General features: G+C 31.7%; 2 protein-coding genes across 2 annotated transcripts; both read right to left on the minus strand.

The window, feature by feature from the left end:
- Positions 1 to 1,524: 1,524 nt before the first annotated feature.
- On the minus strand, positions 1,525 to 4,446 carry LOC25481962 (WAT1-related protein At4g15540). Its single transcript, XM_024775288.2, has 7 exons — positions 4,150 to 4,446; positions 3,991 to 4,056; positions 3,777 to 3,890; positions 2,559 to 2,805; positions 2,294 to 2,452; positions 1,965 to 2,116; positions 1,525 to 1,843 (listed from the first exon to the last, which is right to left on the minus strand). Exons 1-7 carry the CDS (start codon positions 4,341 to 4,343, stop codon positions 1,690 to 1,692), a joined length of 1,086 nt encoding a protein of 361 aa, XP_024631056.1. The 5' UTR covers positions 4,344 to 4,446; the 3' UTR covers positions 1,525 to 1,689.
- Positions 4,447 to 5,824: 1,378 nt separating this feature from the next.
- Positions 5,825 to 10,666, minus strand: LOC11442224 (transmembrane 9 superfamily member 8). The gene is made up of 7 exons (XM_003588812.4): positions 10,486 to 10,666; positions 8,573 to 8,737; positions 8,368 to 8,480; positions 8,164 to 8,269; positions 7,966 to 8,078; positions 7,715 to 7,865; positions 5,825 to 7,446 (listed from the first exon to the last, which is right to left on the minus strand). The coding sequence occupies exons 1-7, from the start codon at positions 10,591 to 10,593 to the stop codon at positions 6,289 to 6,291; spliced, it is 1,914 nt and encodes a 637-aa protein (XP_003588860.1). The 5' UTR covers positions 10,594 to 10,666; the 3' UTR covers positions 5,825 to 6,288.
- Positions 10,667 to 18,636: the final 7,970 nt, after the last annotated feature.

The following is an 18,636-nucleotide window of genomic DNA, read 5'->3' on the forward strand; positions in this document are numbered from 1 at the left end:
TATCGTTATTTATTTTGATTTTACCCCATCAATCCGTCAGAAAAAAATAAGTATTAATCAAATTATATTACTTTTAAGTTATTTTATATTTATAAGATGAGTTTTTTTATTATGTGTAAATTTGTACACTTTAAGAAATTTAAAGTGGTAAGTTTGTTTGGAACTTGTCTATTTTATATAAATAGATAACTTTTTAATTCTTTTTTTTGACAAGATAACTTTTTAATTCTTAACATGTACAATATTGCACATGTTATACAAACCCTTATAAGATCGTTCAAACGTTAATTTTACCAAACACATTCGGAGCTAAGGATTAATAGAAGAAACTGGAAAGAGAAGTTTTCAAGATGGTTGAAGAACTCCTGACATCCATGTCCTTTAGAAGATAGTTATTATTTCTTCTATATAATAATAGAATCAAACTCCATATAGAGATGTTCATTTCCGTTCTTTAAAATAGGCCTGTTAGATAAACACATCCGCTCTTTACATGATAGCACAACTTACTAGTTGTTTGAATTGATCGATATATGTAACTCAACATTACTTTATATAATACCTTCATTGCAGAGCATTTTTAACCCCCATCAAGCCTGGACACATGCCCCAACTCAACCCATACTCAGTGGCGGATCTCCATGAAAGTCTACGGAATCCCTTAAGGGGAAGTCACTTTTGTTCCTTCAACTTTAACTCCGTTTGTAAAAGTAGTGTCCTCTTAATTTTGATCATTACACAAAATTTAAAGAGTCACATGCCATTATTTGACTAAATAACATTTTTGGTTCCCCAACTTTCATGACGGACAATTTTGACCCCTCAACATTTACAAACTTATGGCTCCCAACACCGACATTGGTCTGGTTAAAATTAATTGGGAGTCACTATTGCAAAAAGAACTAAAGTTCGAGGCCAAAAGTTCTATTTTAAAAGTTTGAAGGTCAAAATTGCTGGTTTGTACAAGTTGGGGTCAAAATTTAATTTAACCTAAATAAAAACAAAGCTAGGCCTCTCCAAAATGTTCTTGAAATTTCAAGACATGAGTGGTGACAAAGAATCAATAGAGAGCATTTTCGAGACTTGAGTGATTCCGGTCTGCGGACTATGTGATCACACCGAGCATCTATAGCATTAAGAGCACTCAGTTCTCAATTTACAAAGTTCTCAACTTCATCAAAATGTCGCTGATTCCAAGTTTCTTTGGTGGCCGAATGAGCAACGTTTTCGATCCCTTCTTCCTCGACGTTTGGGACCCCTTCAAGGATTTTCCATTCTCCAACTCTGTAGTTTCTGCTTCATTCCCTGGTGAGAATTCCGCATTTGTGAGCACAAGAGTGGACTGAAAGGAAACTCTAGAAGCACATGTGTTCAAAGCTGATCTTCCAGGGTTGAAGAAGGAAGAGGTGAAGGTTGAAATTGAAGATGATAAGGTTCTTCAGATAAGCGGAGAAAGGACCGTTGAGAAAGAAGACAAGAACGATCGATGGAGCTTAAAAGGGACTAATATGAAAGGGACTAATATAAAAGGGACTAACTTGAATACAATTGATTTTTTGTGTTGCACACAGTCAATATAAAATGCCATTGATGTACAAAATGTTGAAAGCGTACCAAAGAAATAAGCTTAAATTATCAACTACAACTATATTTATCATTTACATCTTCAAGAATCATTATGTCTGATTCCTACTCTATCACATTTGAGACCTTCAACAAAGGAGTCTTGCTATTTGATGGAAGTGGAACTCTACCTATGTCAAACTCATCATTCGATTCTTCTTTGGATTTCCCCCATAAAACAGCATAAAATCCTATCGATATTATTACTGCTCCAACAACACTGCAAACATTTGAAAAATGAATTGCATTTGTTAAAAATGCACATAATAAAATACACTAAATGAGGCAATTTTCTAGAATAATTAAAATTTAACAAAAAAGTAAGGGAATGAAATTCGTACGTTCCAAAATGCAGTGCATCACCAAGAAATATAGCACTAAAAGATGCAGCAATAGCTATTGACAAAGGCTTAAAGAGTGATATATACACAGGGCCTTTAATATGGAGTCCCCAAGTATGAACCAAACAACTTAGTCCTGTAGAAAAGAATCCCTGCATGAAGATGAAAATTTTCAGCTCGAAATTGTTGATTGTTATTTGGTTCAAAAATTTAATTCAAAAGGGACTAATATGATAAAAATATTTCACAAATTATAAGTAATTTTTTTTTAATTCATAAATTAAATTTAAAAAAAAAAAATTACAAATTGAGATAATTAATTTCTTTACCGAGCATATGATGGAGATCATTGTTATATCAGGATTTATCTTCCAAGCACTCAAGTTTGGTTCTAGTAGTAAGCATATTGGTATAGATACTAGTACTCCACATAAGTTGTATAAAAATACCACAATAATCTCTGCTGGATATTCTTTTATGACTGTAGTCTGTTTGCATGGAACAAAATTTTATGTTAGTAATTTATATGAAAAACCGGAAATTCACAATGTGCCTCAAATCATTGTTTAAAGCTTTTTAGTGAATTCAATATACCTGAATAATGTACCATATTGGAACAATAAGAAACTCAATAACAAGTAGAGATCCACCAAGAATCCAATTTGATTCTGTTGTTGAAGAAGTGATTGGAGAATGAATAATAGGTGGTGATTGTGTTGATGGTGAGGGTATGATTATTGGACCCTTATAAAGAACAACTGTGAGAGCACCTAATATTGATACCGTAGAACCCAGGATTTTTGCTTGACTGCTTTTCCACCTTAATTTTACCTTCTCCATCCTTCATTTAACAACCATTATTGTTCACAAGACAATCTATTAAACAGCGCAATTGTATTTTATACATACTTATTCAGACAAACTCCGGGCCACTGCCGATGATGAACATTTTGGTTCGGTCGGGTCAACAAAAAACTCTCCGAAAAAAATCTAAAAAAATACATATAATTATAATTTTATTTCATAAAAATTTCAACACTTAAACTAAACTCTGGTTTAAAATTTTAACACTTGAAATTAAGTTTAAACACTTTTAGATCAACACAAAATTTAAACTGCATTAACAAAAATAAAATACATCAATTGTTTTTGAAGAGTTGAGTTTGCGGGTTTAGAATCATAATTCTTTTACCCAAATCAAGTCATTTCAAGTTTGACCGGATTGGACATAAACTTAAAACATATTCGGATAAAATATAGGTTAGTTGGTTTCGGTCATTGAATTAAACAATAGCGGAGGTCAAGGGGACTGACTTTTTTAATTTAATTTTTTGTTTTAATCGGATATTCTTTGCTCACAACAAGTGAAACTAATCCCTAGAGTTGGGTAGTAACACATTAGGCAACAAAACTATATCTCAAGAGTGTTAATGTTGTTCATTCTTAGGTAAGTGTTTGAAACTTTTGACTTTTGGTTAAGCTAAAAAAGACTTTTATCATCTCATTTAATTGCTCTTGAATCTATTTTTGGTTAATCGTTTTATTTGTTCACAGGTTAGGTTGCATTGATTTCACTAGTAGCAAAACTTCACAATATTCATCAAATTGTATGAATCATGTATTATCTCATTGCTAAATACAAATGAATTTCATGTATGTTTGACAAAGATCATATATATTATTGAAATTGTGACCAAGATCATATATATTGTTGAAATTGAATTGTAAGCATTTGAAAAATATCCCTTCTTGTTCAAGCAAGTGATTTCTTTCATATCTAGTTTTCAAGAGTAGAGTAAGAGAGATAGGCACCTGAAAATGATAGCTAGGATGAATGTAAAAGCAGGTATAAGGTTGGAAAGAGATGAAGCAAGAGTAGGTGTTGTGTATTCAAGTCCTTTATATCCAAAAAGCTGAGCTACAACTCTGCCTCACTCACACAATTTATCAAATTAAACAAAATCAAGATCAATAATTATATTACTTAAAAAATGGTCAAAAACTCAAATTCATAAAGGAAGTTCACCCCAAAACTCCAAGGAGAAAAATTCTGAAGATTAGAGACATGTTCAAAGGAGGAAGCCCTCTTGACCTTCATATATATGCATATTTAAGTTGTCAATAAACAAAATGATTCATAGAGAAGAATGGTTCAATTACTAATAACTATGTAAAAAGAGATCACCATTTGATAAAGAAGGGGAGAGGCAAAAGGAGAACAAGAGTGGAGACAACAAATGAATAGGCAATGAAGACATAGTAACTCAACCCTTTTTGAGTAGCTGCTTTGAATAGAACACTGACACCAACGTTTGTGCACTCTATTGCAACCATTGCCGTGAATGGGAGCACATCCTTGTAACAATGCCTCCCTGCCATCTCTCTCTCTCTCTCACTCTGCTTCACTTTCTCAGTTCTCTTGATTTCAGTGTTTATTTTGTCGGTTCATTTTTAAAAGCCACTATTGTTAAAGCTTGATAAAAATAAGGAAATGCAAACAAGTGTCGTTAAGAAGTCTAAAGAAAAAAATTTATGCATTGAAACTTTGAAAAGTAACCATTTTTATTTAAAATTTATCAATTATTTCCATTTTTTATCCTTAACAAATACCCTATAACAATTGTTAACAAGACCCTAAAAATAAAATTGAAACTGGGCCAACTTTTTTAAAACTTAATTATTTCCCTTCTCTTGTCTTTAGTTTAGCATTTGATTTGGAAATCTCGGAAATTGTTTTCTAACATTAAAAGTCTCTGTCTTATTCTTGACATTTTTATAATGGCCAAATAACAAAATGATTGTTGCTTTATAAAGGGTCTTTGTCATACAAGTTGAAGTTTTTTTTTTGTTAGGTAAGTTGGTTTAATAGCAAGCAATACCTTACGTGAGTTTTAATATTATTTCTAAACTAGATATTTTGTTTACATATGATTTACGTTAATATCTATGGATGATTCCTTTCACAAATTGACAGAGAAGGGAAAACAGAAAAATGGGTGGTTGAGTTTATGATGCATGTCGCACGACTGCAAAGATAGAAAAAATATAAATTTATTTATGTTGAAAATGTACTCGGTGCGTATTCGAATTTCTTTTGTTTAAGGTGTCCCTGTGCTCTTAGAACAAAACAACATATCCGAATTACTTGCTATTTGCTATCAAAAGAGGAATCATTTGGAGCATAATGTGTTATATGTGTGAAGACAATAAAAATCCTTAATGATGACCTAAATACAAGGAACTCTAGGAAGTAATTTTTATAGGAATCCAAATTTCAAAACAACACTTTTGAGTTTCAATTGAAGTCAATCCACTGCGGTTCAATACTCATGTTCCATCAATCTTATCAAAGTTGTGTTACAAAATTATGTGTCTACCTAAAATTGATTTGCAGAGGGTCACCCTCATTAAAAGGAAAGGACACATTGGACAGCGTACTTTGATTCTTTTTTTTTACTAATCATTTGATTAGAGACCAATTGTAAGCCTCTTATTCCTTGTGCAGATTGAACTACCACCTCAACAATCATTCTGTGGATTAAGGACCGAGGATCATTGTGTCTCTTATCCCTTGCACATACATCGTAAAAAGGCAATCACTCAAAAAATCATCATGTGAATTAGGACTCCAAAAGGAGGGCGAAGAACGACCAAGGACCATGGAAGTTTGGTCATGTGATGTTAACTAAATTTTGCATCTCAACATCATTTCTGACTTAACTGTCATCTAGAATCGCCTTTTTTTTGTGTTGAATGTTCAAGATATTTAGTGAACACCTTCATTATTTGCCATTTGAGAACAATGTCACTCATGACTCATGATTACAACACGATATTAATGAGCACTGAATGTCTAAATATATTGATACCTAGTGGAGCCAACAGCCCTCACCATTATGAAATTTTAATAATACCAATCCATGTTTTATTACACTGCTAATGCTAATAAACAAAAGGTGCATGCATTGTTCAGTATTTAAAAATATTAAATCATCTTACAAAAAAGTTCTCAACATATTGAATATTCTTTTCAATTCAAAAAGACTTAAAAAATCATCTAACATGTAGCCAATTTGTAATTCTATGAGAAATAACACAGGAACCAGAGCGCAGAGTACCTTATCTGAACTTGATAACTCGGGCAAGTATAAGATATGTTGAAACAAAAGAATAACGGTGTCGTCACAATTCAAAATTGTATAGAATAGGTTACATCTGATTCTGAACATGATAGTACCTGAATTTCAAAATCCTTTCACGGATTTTCCTCATTCTTTAGGAAGTATCATAGGCTACCCCAGACCACTAGCTGTCATGAGTGTGACTAATCAATTTTGACTGATGAGTAAATAAGCCTTGTGAACCAAAAGCATGCGTAAAATCCAATGGTGCCGGTTACAACAAAGAAGGCATACGAAGCTATAAACATGTAACCGAAGTATAATATTGCAGATACCAACTTCGTGATTTCAAGCTTGGTGAAGAAGTAGAATGTTGCATAAAGAAAGAGGTATAGTGCAGAAGAGCCAGATGTGAGGTAAGAACGCCACCACCACAAGTAATCTTCACTGCACAACTGGAAGTAGCAAAGCACAACGGTTATTTCGGCGCAAGTGATAACGAGGATGACAAAGACCAAAAAGAGGAAGCCGAATATGTAGTAAAACTGATTCAACCAGATCGAGGTGAGAATGAAGAACAGCTCAATGAAAACAGCACCGAATGGGAGTATTCCCCCTATAAGAACTGAGAAGGCCGGGTTCATGTACCACGCTTGTTCAGGGATCTGCCTTGGGATTTTGTTTGTTTTCACAGGGTTTTCAATTGCAGGTTTCCTGAATCCAACATAGCCACCAACAAAAACAAGTGGAACTGAGATTCCAAACCATAAAAAGATCAGAGCAAACATTGTTCCAAATGGCACAGCTCCAGACGACTTTTGTCCCCATATCAGACCATTCAATACAAAGAAAATGGCAGAGACAGAGGCAGGGAACAAGACTGCAGTCCTGAGGGAAATTTTCTTCCACTCTGTTCCTTTGAACATTTTGTATAAGCGGGCTGAAGCATAACCAGCAAAAATCCCCATGAAAACCCATAGCAAGAGCATAGCTGTCATTAGCCCACCTCTGTTTGAAGGAGAAAGGAATCCAAGGACAGCAAAGAGCATTGTTACTAGTATCATCCCAAAAAACTGAACACCAGTACCAACATAAACACACAACAGATCTGAGTTGTTTGGTGGCCTAAAAACATCACCATGGACAAGCTTCCAACCAGTCTCTTCTTGTGCTTCTTCTTGGGTCTCAAGCTCATTGTACTTTGAAATATCACGGTAAAGTGTACGCAGCATAATCATTGCCACCATGCCCGAGAGAAAGAGGACAATCATCAATGAGTTCACAATTGAGAACCAGTGAATTTGGTCATCATTCATGAGCAAATAGGCATCCCATCTTGAAGCCCACTTCACATCACTCTCCTGCAAGTAGGCAGAGGTAAATGGTTATACAAAAAAACTCCATCATCATCTTTCACTAAAATAATAACAACAACAATTGGATGCAAGGGCGGAAATAAAAATTTATTTATGAGAAACCAAAAATAATTATTGAAGAATAATCTTTGTCTATTTAGTGATAAATTAATCTCTACACACAAACCATATATTTAACCACTTGGCTAATGCAGGCCAATAGGTATTCAAACATAGCAATAATACAAGCACTGTTTTATTAAGATGATCTCACCAGGAATTCAACATCATATGTGAAGATGATTTCCTTTCCCTCTTCAACTTCTTGAGGAGTATTGGAGTTCACAACTGTATGTTTAGCATGAGGGTCACAGGTTGATAAACGAGTCTTTTCATCCCATTTCCCTTCATATTCATGTTTAACACTGCAAATCATCATTCAGAACCGAAAATCAGTAAGAATGCATACAACAACTGGTTTGACAGACTGAATTCATAGAACAAATCAGGCACAGACATACAGACCTGAATGGCTTAACCTCAAAGCCCACTATTCTGGCAGCTTCAGTGAGTGAATCTCTATGATATTTGACAGTAAATGCCAAATGGTTGTGTATAAAAAACTTCTCCTCCTTGCTCTGTGTATTTCAACATAGTAAGCACAAGAAAAACAAAATTGGCATTCGCAACAATAGACGTTGATTTATAGAATAATGAGCATACCCCACTATATTGTCCTTTGAGTCCAACATGGAAACCAAGCTGATAGACAGTAGAATCCTGATCCACACGCTTTATGGGAACAACCAAAGGAAGGTTATCTAGAATCCTGCACATAGAAGGTAGAGGCATTGTAAGATCCTCAATATCAAGATAGTGGCAGAAAACAGGCACGGAAATATAAGACAATTTACTGGCACGCCGTACATGTTCACCCGATACTCATCATCAATCTTCTCTTTGAATGCTTTTGCAGTTTTGGCATCAAGTTTAAGCTTCTTACACACAACATTGCACATTTGTGGTTCGCGCATTTTGAACTGCAAATATGTCAGAGTAGAGTAAATCAGTTGATAACCACAACACAATTATCCAGCCAATTGTTTACAATAACATGTCATATAAAACTTACCACATAACGTGAATTTTCAATACGATCACCACGGAGCACTTCTCCAAGATTTTCAGCACTATCCAAGATTTTTTCTGGGGTACAATAAGGAAGTGAATAATATGTGTATGGAAGCTGGGTCTTTGTTGAAGATAATTTGTTTACTTTCACTTGCAATGTATCTCCCTGCACCATGTAATATTGGAATAGTCAGTCTAAAAGTAGATCCATGTATAAATCTGAATAATCAATACTAATTAAAATTTGAATACAAGAAAGATGGGACTTAAAGGGTAGGAATTAAAACTAAAGAGATAAATGAAGGCCAGAAAACTTTATTTTAGGTGGTTAACATCACCTCGGAAAATACAGCGTAGTCGAGTGCATGTGACGAAATATGATTATTGAATGTAGAATACAAATAGAGAATAAATACCACAGAAACCTCAAATTGAACGGGTAAACTGTAGTGTTCAGTTTCGCAATGAAGACTATGAGAAGTTATTTTACCTCGTGTCAAATGTGATTTTAGTGAAAATACAAGTCTTCGGTTACTGTGTGACAAATTTGAATTTGCTTTCAAACCTTTTTTTTTTACTAGAAATGGTATAAGTAATTGTGTCAGGCTGAAAAATGTGTACTAACTTTTATATCAGACTAGCATTCAGGGTAAAGAATAGAAACATAGATCGCTTCACTTTAAACTCAATCATAACCAAATCAATTTTGCAATGTCAATTCCATTCAAATCCATGTTTTCCAAAATGCTCGCCCAAATACACATCAAGTCTTTAGGCAAAAGAAAATCTAGAAACTCATCTGTCAATCACAGAACAATGAGGTTTCACAAGACGTAAAAGCCACAAACCATGGCTAAAATAGTGGCAGAATTCTTCGTGTGTTCATGACACACCAAACCAAACAAGCATAATTTGATAAATATTATATATATAAAAAATAAAATAAAAAGTGTCAATCGCGAATCGCAGAAAATAATAGTTTGTTTAAATTCCAGTACCCTACAGCGCTATAGCCTCTAATTGACAGGACTTTCTACTAAATCGATTTGTTAAAATTTCATTATGCTACAGCTACCACTAGACAACATTGATTAAAAGACACAACAAATTACACATGATAATTAACTCTCTCTCTCTAAAGTTCTAGATTCATACATCAAAACTCAAATCACTTCTCTAATTAGAATTATTAGAAGGACTTCTTCAAAAAAAGAATTATTAGAAGGATTCCGTGTACTTTTCCCCATCATGTGGGCCAAGTACTATTTGTACTTCTCTTTATTTCTTAATAAACTTTGTTGTTCAACAAATGAAAGGATTTAATTGATACACAGTGACAGTGTAAAATACTGTAGGATCATTAGAAAACTTTTGACTTTTATCATAACTACTTTCAAAGTCACACACATGATTGTTTGTAATATGCCGACAGTGTAAAACTTTTAACCCACACCGACAATGCATGAAAACTAAACTCTTGTTAGAATACCACAACTATCTTAAAAACCTCTGCATAATAAAATAAATAAATTACACACACGATTCATACTCCTAATCTACAAATCTCCTACTGTTACAATTCAAACACCTCACACCACATGCATCCACAGCCAAAAACTAAACATTCCTAAATTCTAATTACAAATTACAATCAAATTAACTAAAAAAATTCACTAACACCAAATCGAACTCAAATTAACAAAAATCATAATGACAACAACATTTGCACGCACATTCAACAATCATCACAACAATATCCAATTCATCACCAATAAATTTCAAACAATTACATCAAATCATCACAGATCTCAGATTCGAGCAGACAGATCAAGCGATTCATAAAAGAGTGATTCAAAATTCGAAAAACCTAAAATGTGCGAATGAAATCGACATTGAAATTGAAATGAAACGAACCTTCTGGAAATCCTGTGGTGCAACACCAGGAAGGTAGAAACAGAAGCTACCATTGATGAAGAGAAGAAGAAGAATTGAAGAGAACGCGATGGATCTCGAAAACGCCATAGCGTAGCGTTTGAGATCGAAATTATGAGAATAGATAGATCTGTGTGAAGTGAATGAATGATTTTTTGTGAGTGATGATGGTGATATAATAACGGAGTGAAGAACAAGATCAAGGATGAAATTTTTCAACGGTTGGATTTTCGTGCGGTTTGTAATTTTGGCGGTTGTGATTGTGACACGTGGTGGATTTGTTTTTGAGTGAGGGTAGGAATGGAATTTTTTACATGATTTTGGTAGTTAACTTGCTAAAATGGTTATTTCATTATTTGGTTTGTACGTAAAGTTTTAAATCAGATCTGTTTAGGACGGGTCAGGTCAAGGTTCATTTTTAGAATTAAAAAATGCATTATTATTTTGTGTGAGAGAAGGAAAAAACAAATATTACCTTGAATGTACATCTTATCGGCTAATATTCGATATATGGCGTGATAATATGTAAGAGTTAGAATTTTTTTTAGAAAATAATAAATTGAATAAATTCATGTTATAACAACAATCACCGACACTTCAGATTGAACAAGTGTCACGAGTTCAACACTAGCAAGAACTATAGTATCATTAGATTACTTTCATTTTCTAAAAATTTTATGAACGTCTACATGTCAATATCGTGTTTGGTTTCATAGTTATAAAGTTACATTGTAACAAATCATCATATACTTGGTCACAAACAAAAAGAGTATTATTTTTGTAGAATATGATGAAATCTTTTGGGATGTGAGGTTGGGTTGTCACTTATGAAGTTTCATATGCAAAATGGCATGGATATTCCTAAAAATTGTAAAGTGTTGCATGTCAACAGTAATAAAATTGAAAATGTTGCGTGATAAGGAAAGAAACCTAACAACATTATATCGTAGATACAGATTTGAGTATATTAATGGCATAGTTTGAGTAAATGACACTACTTTCATTTCATTACCACCATAAAACGGCATTACTAGTTTGCTAAAACAAACTTCAAAGTCGAACTCATAAACAATAAGGGATAGGATAGTTACAAGCAACAATATCTTATCTAATTTTTTTTATTTATCTTATTTGGATCAATTATAATAAAATGTGATTTACTTCGCCATTGTTATCCATTATAGAAAATGGCAAGTGCACAAAAAAAATAAAACACATGATCCAAGATTGGAAAACAAACCACCGACATAATTCCAGCTCAGTTACTATCGATCCCTACGGTTAATGTGAAATTATTTATATCCTCGTTGTGTTTTTTTTTGTCTCATCCCCATTGTGGGTCTTTTCTTCTGTCTTATTCCCATTGTGGCTTTATTTTTAAAAAAATGTACGGCATAAAAGTCTAACGACAAAATTTACACACAAAATATCGAGTAATAAAGAATAGTGGATTTGTATTCGTATTTGAACTTATCAAATGTCTATGCAATAGTAAACCAACTAATTTTATGCTTACATGAACTCATTTGAGTTGGTTCGTTAGTGTTGGTCAAAGACTTTGGAGTGTGTTCATCTCAAGATCATATAATTTTTTTATAATTTCATTGAAATTAAATATAAAAATTGAGTTTTTTTTTTTTAATAGAATATGATGAAATTTTGTTGATGTCATGTTGTGCACTTTTAAGTTATTTGATGTAATGTTATGTGGTGTTGTCGATTTCCATATTATTGAAATGTCATGTGTTTCTGTACATGTCGTTTTATGTCTTGATTGTGTATTCTATTTTGTACCACATTTTACTTTGTAATACATACTCAACGGTCATACCTGCAAACGGAAATTAACTACCGATTTTTGGTAGTTCAAGCTACATGTCAGCAATTCATTAGTGCCTAAAGAGCAATTTTCGTATCATTTTTATTCGAAAAACCCAAGCTAACTATGCTTAGCCCACTATAACGTTCGGACTTGTGTTTATCAGGCTGAGTTTCTACCATTCTCCAACAAAATTGAGGATCGATTTTGTTACTAACACCCCACGCTTGAACAACTACACCTTAAATCTGTAAAAGAATGATGCCTTTCTCTAAAACAAAAATAAAAAATAAAAACAAATGAAGCCATTCTCTAAAAAATTTCTTAGATACATTTTTTAAACCATAAGTCTACCCTGGATAATTGATAGGTGTTAATTTTATTCTAAGTTTCCAAACGTCAAAAAGAAATTTAAGCAAAATTATTTAGCAAATGGTTTGTTGTAAAAGTCCTTAATTAAAGATATGTTAAAGAGAACAAAAAAACATTTGGATAAGACGGTAAGAAATCCTTTTCAGCTTAATCAAATGTTCTCAATTCAAATCTAATTCTGAGAATACAATAATGTTAAGTGTATGTTTGGTTATGTGTTAACAATAATTGATTTTGAGTGAATTAATTATGGTTAAAAGTGAGTTTAAAACAAAGTGATTTATGTTACCCTGGATCATTCATGTAAAAATGGGTAAAATTTTAAATTTATGTGTAAAAACCAATTTTATGATCAAAAGTTACAAATCTTATCTTAAAGTAGAATCAATTACACTTAAAAGCAATCAAATATGTCAAAATCAATTTTACACCTTCAAAGTCAATTTTGTTACATATAAAAATGAAACCAAACATACAAAGAGATTGGTCACTCATTGAGGATTTTTTTGTTATTCATTGCAATCTTATCCTATTCAAGATATTAGTTTATGTGTTACACGCAGAGAATCTCCGGCTCACACCAAAACATATGTTAAAGAGAAAAATATTCAAGAAATAATATGTACATGTATAATAAGTTAAAAATGAATCATTAATTCTTTTTAGAGAGGACAAATAAGAATGGAAAATTAAGAAATTAAATTGTTCTCACAGAAATATATTCTAATGGAATATGTAAATATAATTTTGAAATCAATTATTTTAAATTTTATAATAAATGATATCAGAGACACACGCACCATTGAATGATTATTCTATTGATTTTTTTTGTCATGAGTATTCTATTAAAAGCATTTGAAAAACAGTAATTAAGTAATGATGATAATCCATTTGCAAAATGCAATGATGTGCTTTTTTGTTCATTCACATCATGAGAAATATTATATAAATAATTATATTTTGACATGATCATCATGGTTGTTATTCTCTATTGTAGAAAAATAAACATGAAATATTATGATTACAATACACTTTCAATTTATAATTAGATATAGATTTAATTTGTATATAATGGCAAGGTAAATATTTTTTGTTGTATCCATATGAATCCATTTTGTGTTTCGTGTCATCTAGAGTGTGTCTTTTTCGATGTTACTAATGTTTTTTTTTAGAGACCAATGTTATTATTGTGAGATTGAGAATATGTTTGTAGTTTTACAAATTTATTTTGAGGTAATTTTTACTTTTAAGAATTTTTTTTTTTGAAAGAAGCTAAAATGGAATTTCAATAATCAAACTTCTTTGTTTGTCCCGCACAAAGTATACTGGAAAGAAGTAAAGAGAAAAATCAAGTTGCATCAGAAACGAGTAAGGAACACTCGAATAAAAATAAAAATAAACATTACAGAAAATTTAATGGGTTAGCCCACCATGAATGATAGTCAAAATAAAAAAATTTGTGTTTCAGTTTCAAACAGTCAAAAAATTGAGCCTTGATATTGTCAAGCAAGCAATGAATAGTAATTTAGGAATATTATTTACACTCAACTTCTTTTCTTGTTATTCTCATGATAAATAGTAAGAATTTAACATTATCACGACTCATGAGAATAAAATGCAACTACCTATAATTTTTTTACTATCACTCACATTATTTTGTATTTTTTAAACTTTTATATATTTCTAAATTAAATAAATTTTGAAAATATTTTTAAACTTATATACCAAATAACATATGGGAATGTGGTTTTTTTAGTAAGATAGGAATGTGATTTGATACTATGAAACACACACTTTTAATTTATCGACAAACATGTGACTTGTTATATTTTTTTCTTTTATATTAACATGCGGAGGAAAATATGCATGTGTGTATTTGACTAAGGTGTTTCCACTTGTGCGATTGAAGATTAGAACTTTTATCGATATGCTTTTACATCATTTGTGTTGGACATTTTTTACTTCCTAGCATTAGAAGTTGTGGATATTATACAAAAAGTTGAAATGATCATGGATAATAATGTTTTGTCTCTTAGGTCCAAGGATGTAATTTATAAGAGGATTGAATTTTTCATGCAAAGGATTAGCGACACAACTTATTATCCGCTTGTCTTTCATTCATGTGGAGTTTTCCATTCTTAAATTAATTATCTATTATGTAAACTTGTTATGTTTATTAAATGATATGCATGTTATCTTATCATAATATATAACAATACGTAAAATAACTTTACACTAACTTTTTTTTGTGGTGTCCGGAATTCGAACCCTAGACCTTACATATATTATGCATTGTCTTTACCAATTGAGCTCAGCTCACGGAGAAAACTTTACACTAACTTTGTATATAGAAATTGAACTCTTTAAAAACATGTTGTCAAAATCAACATCAATCAAACCATCTACGAAAAGATATAGCACACATTCCACCTAGTAATGTAATCTAAGTTTTCAAATCAAGTTGAAAATTTTCAAATTTCAACTTTAATAGTTTGTGCTTAAAAACATCTGTTATAAAATATGAGTGTCTCATATTTCAAATTGGGACTTTGTCAACAAGGAACACAAGATTCTAAACCTTCAAAAAAAGGAACAAAAGATTCTAAACCTTACAAAAAAAAATTAAACATATGTATAGTAGTGTTTTAAGACTGTTTTTAACACTAATAATAAACCATCTTAAAAATGAGTTGTTAAGCCGGATAAAACCAGCTTAAAAAGTACCCCATATACTAACCCAAAACATCCTAAGATGCTCAGAATCCAACATAAAAAGAGTTAATTAACCGGGTAAATAAAATGACATTCCTATATTGTGATTTGAACTTTGATAAATTTTATATAAAATGTCTAAGTTCTAATATGAGCCTACTGACTTTGCTCTCTTTTTTCAAATTGGCACTTGAGTAAATAAAGAGAGTATACACCTTTGTAAAATAAAAAAGAATCTAAACCATCATATTCATGTAGCACTATTAGGCTTAAAAAAAAAAATGAAGAAATACTATAAGAGTATGAGTAATGGAAAGGTGTCAGTAGCACAACTACATTGCTAACCTTTAATTAAACAGCATAAAACCTGGGCAGAATCTACAAGTTGTAAACTCAAACAGCACATAACCTAAAACGTGGAAATTATTCTAAAAACCATGTAAGTGGAGCAAGATCCATAGGGTTTGGCATAAAGGGAGCCACATGGTCCCCTAAAATGGACAATTTGCCAACCAAAAAAATACACATCCCACTGATCCACACTCTAACCATTATCAAATTTTGGGACCCTTAATCAAAGTCACCATTATTTATTTTTGATAGTCTTTTTCCCACGCCTAATTTCACCCCATGATTAATTTCTCCTAACCCACACATGCACATATGATTAGACAAAAGGTTGTTGCCACCTTTTTTTTTCTTCATGCTTTAACTAAGTTTAGGACATAACTAACCACTACTTGTCCCTTAACCTTACTACCTATTAATAACACTTATGGACTTCATGCTATTAATTATGGTTTTATTAATAAAAAGGAAATGTCTGCTTTTGGCTCCAATGAACTTTTTTCTTTTTTTGATAGAAATTTAGCCCTTTTTTTTTTATGAAATGATAGAAATATAGCATTAGACTTTTAGGAATTAATGTCATAGTATCACCATTTACCTAACTTATGATTAGATGATTTTGTGGACCCATGTGGAAGCCACACTCACCATCACACATGCTACAAGGGGACGTATAGGTTGACATTTATAAATGTCTATATACATATAATATCTTCTCTCTAATCTCGCATTTGAATGGTTTAAGACAGAAGATAGATAGATAAAATAATGGGAGATGGTGGGGAGCGTTAATTAGAAGAGGGAAGAAAGAATATAAGTTTATCAACTCTTACACTGATCCAACTCTTTTCAATGCGATAAGAATGTATTATATTCATATCATAATCTTATTCAACTTTCTTGTTATATACCAGCTATGCTATTTAGACACACAAAAACTTCCAAAACTATATACGAATTAGCCTATGTTTGGCTTGCGGTGCCATTTCCACATCAGGCTAAAACCACGGCTAGAAGTTACATTTTCAGTGAAGTTACATATAAGTTTTTTCCAAATCACGGTAATAAGGCTTCAAAGAGTGCGTCTTTCATTGCCAAACTCTAAACCAAACACATACTCCCACAGTCCCGTAATAGATGACCATTTGAAAATGTGTGTTTTTGACATAACTTACTTTGACCATATTTTTCTACTAATATACAATCATATAAGATATCGTTAGATTTGTCTCGATGAATATTTTCAAAATATCAAATTTTCATAATTTTTTCTAGTATATTATTCAAGATATTTAAGTTTAAAATTATGTATTGACATGCATAATAAAATCAATTGTCTTAAGTATTAAGAGACGGAGAGAGTACTTAATGTGGATGACGAAAACAGAGAGAGAGAGAAACAAAACTCACGGAAAAATAAAATAATGATTATAAAAAATTAAAAATTGTATAACTATAAGACATTGATGTCAAATTGTGCCAACAAATATTTCGTAGAAATGACTAGAGAAGTTATTTTTATTCAACTTAAAAAGGTAATTTTGTATTAGGTTAAGTAGAGTGATAGCCTGATAGGAGGGTGCAATTGTTGGATATTTATTAGGATGACGCAATGAGTAACCTTTAGACAAAGTACTATAGTGATTATCCTTAGACCTATGTTTGTAAAAATTGCTCGTACTCGAGCCCTTATCAACGTGAGTAACTAGTTTAGTGCATGTATCCACGTTCATTATCCGCATTTTAAAAATAAAAAGACAATAAATAACAAATAAATCATTTATATATGATCCTAAAAAGTAAAATCCTTCAAATTAAATCAACTTGTAAACAGTTTTAACCAAATTAACCAAATCAACTTGTAATTGCAAATCATTGTATTTAGTTAAATAAAAACACCCAAAATATAAAAACACGTGCTTATTACAATAATTATCAAATGTTTAAGATGATTAATTAGTTTTAGTGTTATATAAAATGATATTTGTATATACATGTGCGGATCGCGTAGTTAGACACTGGAACTATATACCTGCACTCATAACCATTTAAATTCGCGGATAATTATTTTAGTTCAACCCATACACACATACATTTATCCTCCACATTTCGGTTTTTTTTTTGTGCCTAATGAACTTGAATACAATTGTCATCCATAATCTTCACTCGTATAATATAACACTAATACATTAATTACTAACAATATTAACATTCATTTGTAAAAAAAAAAATAGTAACATTCATTTTGGAAAAAAAAAAACTCTTAACTCTTCAATCTGAAAGCATATCCACAACACAAATTGGGGACCATGGATAGTGGTGGAGAAAACAAAGTAGCATATCATATCTAAGGGATCATCGTTCGCATGCTTCATGATAATAAGTTGGAAATGGTCGTCTCTGCAATCTTAGGAACCATTATTCTAAGTTTTGAGTCATTTCTCTATCAAGCAATATTGTCCAAACAGATACGTGACAAATGTAGTTTTCTAAAGAAGAGCGTGTGCAAAACTTAAAATCATTATGTATTTTGACGAAACTATAGGTCACAGGTTGGCCATGCATGCTGAGAAATATTATGCATTTACAAAATTATTACTCACATTTGATAAATTATTTAATACTTCATAGTGTTTTTTTTAACATGCAGAAACTTCTTCATTTCATAATAAAATGTTCAATACATATGCGACAACCCTTAATTAATAACAGCAATCCTATTTGTTTCCCTTTTAGAAATGTGAAAGATTTTCCTTCAAAAAAAAAGAAATGTGAAAGATTTTAAAATAAAGACTAAGCGCATATCTCTATTATTTTCTAAAATAGAACCAAACTCAAAAAAATAGATTAAATTGGACATTTGATCCCGTGAGTATAACTCA

This window comes from Medicago truncatula, chromosome 1 (genome assembly GCF_003473485.1).
Source record: "Medicago truncatula cultivar Jemalong A17 chromosome 1, MtrunA17r5.0-ANR, whole genome shotgun sequence".
NCBI classification, from domain to species: Eukaryota; Viridiplantae; Streptophyta; class Magnoliopsida; order Fabales; family Fabaceae; genus Medicago; species Medicago truncatula.